This window comes from Zalophus californianus, chromosome 5 (assembly GCF_009762305.2).
Source record: "Zalophus californianus isolate mZalCal1 chromosome 5, mZalCal1.pri.v2, whole genome shotgun sequence".
NCBI classification, from domain to species: Eukaryota; Metazoa; Chordata; class Mammalia; order Carnivora; family Otariidae; genus Zalophus; species Zalophus californianus.
In genome coordinates, this window is record NC_045599.1 from 129,787,304 (window position 1) to 129,794,164 (window position 6,861).

A 6,861-nucleotide genomic window follows, 5' to 3' on the forward strand; every position below is an offset into this window, starting at 1 on the left:
TAGGGCACACTACTATTATATAGAATCAGATCATAACCTATGTGCTCCCATATCATCAGGCTTTGAACTGTCTGCATTAGGACCACTAATTTACTTCACTCCACACCAATTAGTTAAAGCAACTAGGGATCTAAATATATGCCTGCTCCTTTTGCAAAAAAATCCCTACTTCCTGACAATCCCCATACTTCTCACTTGATACATTTAGGGAATACACTCATGCCAAGATTCTGCACAAGAACTTCATTTTAGAATTTCAGACGTTCATGGATTCAGCAAATCAGAACTGACTTCTTTCCTTCTCAGTTACATATTCAGGAAACCATATTAAGCTAACTAATCATGTGATTATTGTGACAATTTAGAATGACTAAATACAGAATTTCACACTTGGCTGATTGCCAGGGTTGTCTCTGTCTCTTTTCTGACATAAATTTCCTGCAGAAGAGAATCAATGTAAGAGCCAGATAATTGTTGTAGGAGTTCCATGGCTGTCTTCTATTTCCATATCTCTTATTTTACTTCCAGGTACACATAAAATGGTCCAGTTAGGCTTTTACCCCTTTTGTCTGCATGCCGTTTCTGGTAACCAGTTGGCATTGGCATTTGTGACAGGTGTTCAGAAAATTGGTGGCAAAACAACTTTCTTGAAAGGCAGAATGAAAAAATGAGGAGCTGTAGAGATCAGGCATTTTTACATATCTTATATAATTGACAGTGGTTTGTCCCTGTGATGGTCCTTCTCTGACCTCTTAGTGAAGGGCAACATTCTTTTTTTTTAATTTTAATAAATGTCTATTTTAATGTTTTTCACAATAGAATAAATACTTCTCTTGATGACTGTAGACACGTAAGGCTGTTTGGTAGTATTCAGAACCACCACAGTAATGGTGGTCTTCCTGATCGGTGTGTAATCTTAAGTAATTATAAGGAATTACTTCTCTGAAACTGCTGTCAAACCAGCAGGACTGCATTTATGCATCCATCATTTTCAGGGTTGTTGGTAACCTGGGCATATTTGCCCCAAATAACTTTGCCTCCTTGTGTCACAAGGCCCAACTCACTCACGTTCACTTCAATTACAGTGCCTTTGGTAATAACACCCAAAGTTGTATATAGTGGGGATGAAGGATTCTTTCTTACACCAAGTATTGGCAGACAAAAGGTGGCTTTCAATTCAGGATGTGTTACATGGGCCTTTTTGAAACGTAAGCCCATGGGTCTAATGAATCTTTCATATTTAGGTGGTTTTCGAGTAAAGCCGTCCCCAACAAAGCAGACTTTAGTGACCATCCTCTTCCATGCTTTCTTCTTTCTCTTTCCTGTTCGAATCACTTTTAATACTTCTGTTTCTCCCTGGGCACGGACTTTGGGTAAAGGAACTTCCCATTTTCCCGCTTTCTCTTTTCGTTTTTGTTTAATCATATTGGAAAGTACTTTAGCTCGGAACTGTCCCTCTCTGTCCAGTAGATATGCAGGTACTGCTCCTTGTGGAGTCTTTTCATCATTCTTTTGTTTGGTGTTTCTCTTTTCATGCATCTTGATAGTCTTTTTCATTTGTATTTTCTCAGCATGGTGCTGTTTATGGTAGAGCTTAGCTTTCAGACCAATCATCTTTTTTGCCTTCTTTGAACGTTCATGAGCCTCTCGACCTTCTTTCTTTCTTTTTTTCTCATGGTAATCCAAACGATAGCCATATCGCTTTCGGTGTAACTCAATATATTCATTTTGTGGCATGGTGACGGCCGCAGGGCCGTCGGATGCAGCTGCTGGGGAGCGAAGAAGCTCTCAATTTTCGGGTCTCCCAGACCCGCGAACTGACTCCACGCAAGCCGCGACGGAAAAGAAGGGCAACATTCTTAAAAAGTGTTTAATTAACATGTACATTTAGTATAACAAAACTCTTGCCTTAAGGTGCAGGCTACATGGAGAGACAGTCCGTGAAATAAAAAAAGTATTTACCTCCCTCTATAATTACTGTGGCTTTTTGTACTTGCATCCTTCATCTTATTAACGTCACAGTAGGATGGTATCGCTAACGTCCTGGCAGGCGCCTATCTGCCCTGCTCCTGGGGAGACTTTTCAAAGAGGTCCAGGGCTTCAAATACCATTTGCTCCTTGTGAACTTTGCAATGCTCCATCCTTTTTTTTTTAAAAAATGAAAGCTCAAATTTTTATAAAACAGAATTGTTTCATTAATTGAGAGTCCTGAATTTGCTTCTTTTAAAACCAGTTGAGTTTTACTATAATAAAGATAAAGCTTGTGTAGAAAAATTTGCGTTTATTAATGTTTTCTAAAAATCCTCATCAAATAATGTTTTATGTCGGCTTGGACACCAGAACTTAGACTCTATCTGTGACCCCCATGTTCTCCCATAAAAAGAATTTTTTAAGTATGCAAATCATTTGTTTTTGTTTGCTTTTTACCAAAGCTGTGAATCTTTTTAAGTTGGTTTGTCATCAATTATCTGTAAATGAAATGATCCTTTAACTATTTGAATGGCACAAAATGTAAGAAAAGAAGTTGGTACTATCAAAAAGATTTTTTTGTTTGGTTGGTTTTTGTTTTTTTGATTGCTTTGAAATATGGTCAGTGGAGTTTAGAAATTTTCTCACTGTGAAAATTGGCTAAGTCAAACTCCAGCAGCATTTTCAAATGAGGAACTGAGACAGTTATACTGTAAGTTAGATAAAAATCACACTGTTGAGTGAAAGGAGGGAGTTTTGTTGCCCAAAAGCGTATGTGGGGCCTGAGTTATATTTGATTATTTATTAAACAACTAGAACACTTGAAAATTTAGCAATTTTATAGCTAAGTATGAAGTTTTTATTGCATTATTATATTTTCCTGCTTTGCAGTAAGGTTTAGCCTGAGTTTTACTCACAGTTTAATTGATGTAGGATATTAACCTTGACCAGGTGAGTTTCTGGCTATGAATACTTATACAAGAATCAACTATTACGTGATTTGAGCGCAGTGAGATAGTGCAATAAAAGTGACCTATTTTTAAAAAAAGTTTTCGTTTTTGCATTATGAAACATGTATTTTTGAAGGGCATAGACAAATGTCTTTTATCACACTATGAAACACGATATGCACATTCCCATTTGTCCTTAAAATTAAAACTTTTCCAGAAATCAAGGAATTAAATTACTCAGTTCACAATAGTCCTTTTTCTCTAAAAGGCTTTTCAATTTAAACATTTTTTATAGACCTCTGAGTACATAGTACAGGGTAGTAGACACTATGATAGAAGCAAAAGAATCACCCTATTTCAAGAAAGACTCAAAGTATCTTCTTATGCATGAAAATGTTGGAGGTCCTTCTGGGCACAGGAGGGCATTTGAGCCATAGAAAAGTTTAAGCGAGTTCTGATAAGGGATTATTGCATTCTCTGCATGCTGATGCTTTCCTTACCCTGTTTGGTAGTAGATTATCCCTTAATTTATCCTCTGTGCAAATATCTTCTCTAGTCTTTATTTTCTGGTTATGTGTATTTGTTCCATTTGGTGGTCACTAAGGAGATGGAGAAGCAACTAGGTCATGAGATCCAATATTATTACCAGCAGTAGTTAATTGAACCTGACAGAACAGAATTGAAAATGTAGACATTTGAAGACAAACTCATCAGCTGTAAAAAAGTGAGAGACATTGTGAAAAATGGCACACACTGATACAGCAACCATGTAGCAGACTCTGTAGTAATTATGGCTTGAGGAAACCTGGTTATGCAAAAGGAGTGAGAAGAAAAGCATATGTAGGATTAGGAAGAACTCATTTCAGAAAGCATGGCAGGGTGCAACTGCATTGCTGAATTCTTAATTCTCTCCTTAATTAATTTTTCTTAACATCTCTCTTTTTTTAAAACTCATGTGTAGGAGATATTAAGAGCCAAAGTTTAAAATTTTAGAAAATGTTGCACTTCATTGAAGATATTTTACATTTTGACATTTTTTATTCATATCATAATACATTCTTCTTTTGATAATTATAATTCAAAGGAAGATTGTATTGCAGTGCCATGTATTTGATACCTCCAAAGATCATAGCATAGTCCGACATACAAAGCAGGTGATCCGTATATGTCGAGGGAATTAACCTTCAAAATTTTAGAGTTTCTGGGTTATCATTATCTAATCAATTAACAGTGTACAGTATTATAGAAAGCATTTGATTTTATTGAGTTTTTTGAATCTTGTTAAATTATACTTGTAGATTCAAAAAGCTGCAAAGTGTAATTTTAATACAGTCTTAGAACAAAACTCACAAATGGTATTGTTAGAGCTATATTTCCCCTATGTTACAGTAAAGCATGACTGTCAAAGCGATTTTACATTAATGAAGTGAAATTCCTGGCATTTAGTTTTGGTTGCCTTCCTTAGTTTAACGCACACTCACAGCTGCCATGATGCTTGATGCTGTTTTGTTATGACATGGACTGTATAGTGAGTTTTGTAGTATTTGGTTGGAGTTCTTATTTATTTATTTCTATAGCTTGGCACTTGTTCCACTCAGTGGGGACAATGTGCTGTGGTACATGCTAGGAACAAAGTGAGTTTGGCCTTGGAAGTTAACAGGAAACAAAAAGATGCCTAAAATTTCAGTCCCTTGGGGAAGGGATTATATAACCTGGTGATGCAGACCCAGTTCAATTGTAAACTATGCATTAAGACCGTGGAAATATTCACTTTTCAATATTGAACGAAATATTTCAATTTCAATTCAATATTCAAAGAAGAGGGTATAGGCTCTACTCTGGACTGCTAGAATAAAGTGACTTATGTGCTAGATAAAGAAGTAGATTCTGTTAGGAATTTTGTCTGAAATAAAACAATGATACAGCTCAAGAATCCCATAGTGGTAAAACAAATTCTGGACATTTGGAGTCAGTTCCAGGTAACTGACTATGATCTAGGGTAAGTCTCTCCATATGTTTTTTTTTTTTTGTTTTTTTTTTTAAAGATTATTTATTTATTTAAGAGAGAGAAAGAGAGAGCATGAGCCAGGGGGTAGGGGAAGGGTAGAGGGAGAAGGAGAAGCCGACTCCCTGATGAACAGGGAGCCCAATGCCAGGGATCCCAGGACCTCAAGACCATGACCTGAGCTGAAGGTAGATGCTTAGCCAACTGAACCATCCAGGCGCCCTTCTTTTGTATGTTTTAATACATTGCTAGGTGTGTGGGGGAAACTCTAAATGTTCAGAAATTCCAGGCAGATTAGAACCATGTAGGGGATCTAGACATCTTGGAATTATTTGAGAAGAGGTTACTACTTCGTACCACCATGGTGACTTCAACGTGGTAGTTTCTACAGAGCAGAGTAAATTCATACCAATTTTAAAAAATTCTTCAGTATTAGCCAATTTGGTTCCTTTTTTAATAGTCCAGTTCACTTACACATAATATAGGTTGCCAGATTAAATATAGGGCACTCAGTCAAATTTGAATTTCAGATAAACAATGGATTTAATTTTATATAAGTATATCTCAAATATTGCATGGGACATAGTTAAACTAAAAAATTATGATTTCTACAGAAAAATAATACAGTGATAAATATTCTGAATCTTTCAGATTTTACAATAAATTTCAGTTATCTTTTTGATGTAAAGTGTAGTTTAGCTAGCCTAAAATTCAGTGAAATACTTGTTTTGAAAATGAAGGTTTTTAAACATATAATTACATTCAGGCATTTGTTCTTACGGAGAAGGCTTGGGCTAACATTTTAATTTTTTTTTCCTTATAGAATGCTTCTTTTCCTATAGAATGCTTACTTATTTATCCTTGAAATTTAAGTTTTTATTGGGATATTTCTTGTTGTTGACATGTTTTTACATATGTGTAGGCAAAATTTCACGTTTTAAAATTTTGTTCTGGTCTGCAATGTTTCTGTCTCTCTTGTAACTTCTCCAAGGAAGGATACTGTTTTCAGTTTGCATCTCTGTTTTCTCTCCTCTCTGGGCCTGGTATCTCCCTCCTCATTTTTTCATTCCATTCAGTTTTCTCCTCCTAATGCATGGTTTGTTTTTCTCATACTGTTGATTTTATATATATTTTTTTGCAATTTTATATCTACTTTTATTGTTTCTAAAAATGATTTCTTGTGTTTATTTTATTTTTATATTATTGAACACTATTTTATGTATATTCTTATGTAACAAAAGTTATTTTGTGTGTGTGTATTGGGAGCCTCTGCTTTTTATTTCTTTAATATTGCAAAATAAATTTATTTCAGGGAAAAGTGATCTTCCTTTAAGTTCCTTTATTTTCCTTTGTTTATTGTTTATTTTGCAAATGCTTTTCTTTTGGTTACTATGACTCAGAAGGTATTTCAAAGAATGGTGATATTAAATTGACTTACTTTACATTTTTGACCAAACCCTTCAGATAGTTCAGATGGTTATTTAAAGCAATTTTGATTTTAGTTCTATTGACTTATGTGTTAAAGACATATGGGGGAGGGGGTTTAAAGTCACAGTTCTCTGCTCAAATAAAACCTGAAGAACAAAGATACTTTTTGAGCTTTTTTCCTCAATGCTTATTTCCATCGCAAATGAATGACTAAAATTAAACAAAAAAACCCTGAGTGAATGGTTACAAATTATACTTCTTTTATCAGATCATAAGAACATGAGAAAAAAGTTCTTATTTTAAGGCTGAATTCTTTATATCTTCTTATTTGCCATATTCTTTCTTATTCAGACTTACTGAATTACATCCATCATTATATTTCTATTGTGTCTTTACTTACGGATTTTTCAATAAAGGCAAACTAGATAAATACCTTTATTGCCATTATTCTCTTTTTCTTCATGTTTTAAATTCAGCTGGATTTCACAAAATCTCCCTTTAGCTTCAGAA

General features: G+C 34.8%; 1 protein-coding gene across 1 annotated transcript; it reads right to left on the minus strand.

The window, feature by feature from the left end:
* Positions 1–781: 781 nt before the first annotated feature.
* On the minus strand, positions 782–1,841 carry LOC113929307 (ribosome biogenesis protein NSA2 homolog). The gene has a single exon (XM_035727722.1). It carries the CDS (start codon positions 1,735–1,737, stop codon positions 955–957), a length of 783 nt encoding a protein of 260 aa, XP_035583615.1. The 5' UTR covers positions 1,738–1,841; the 3' UTR covers positions 782–954.
* Between the last annotated feature and the right edge of the window lie 5,020 nt (positions 1,842–6,861).

Bases quoted from the DNA above. Each gene is read 5' to 3' on its own strand.
- LOC113929307 (XM_035727722.1), bottom strand. From the start codon at position 1,737: ATGCCACAAAATGAATATATTGAGTTACACCGAAAGCGATATGGCTAT.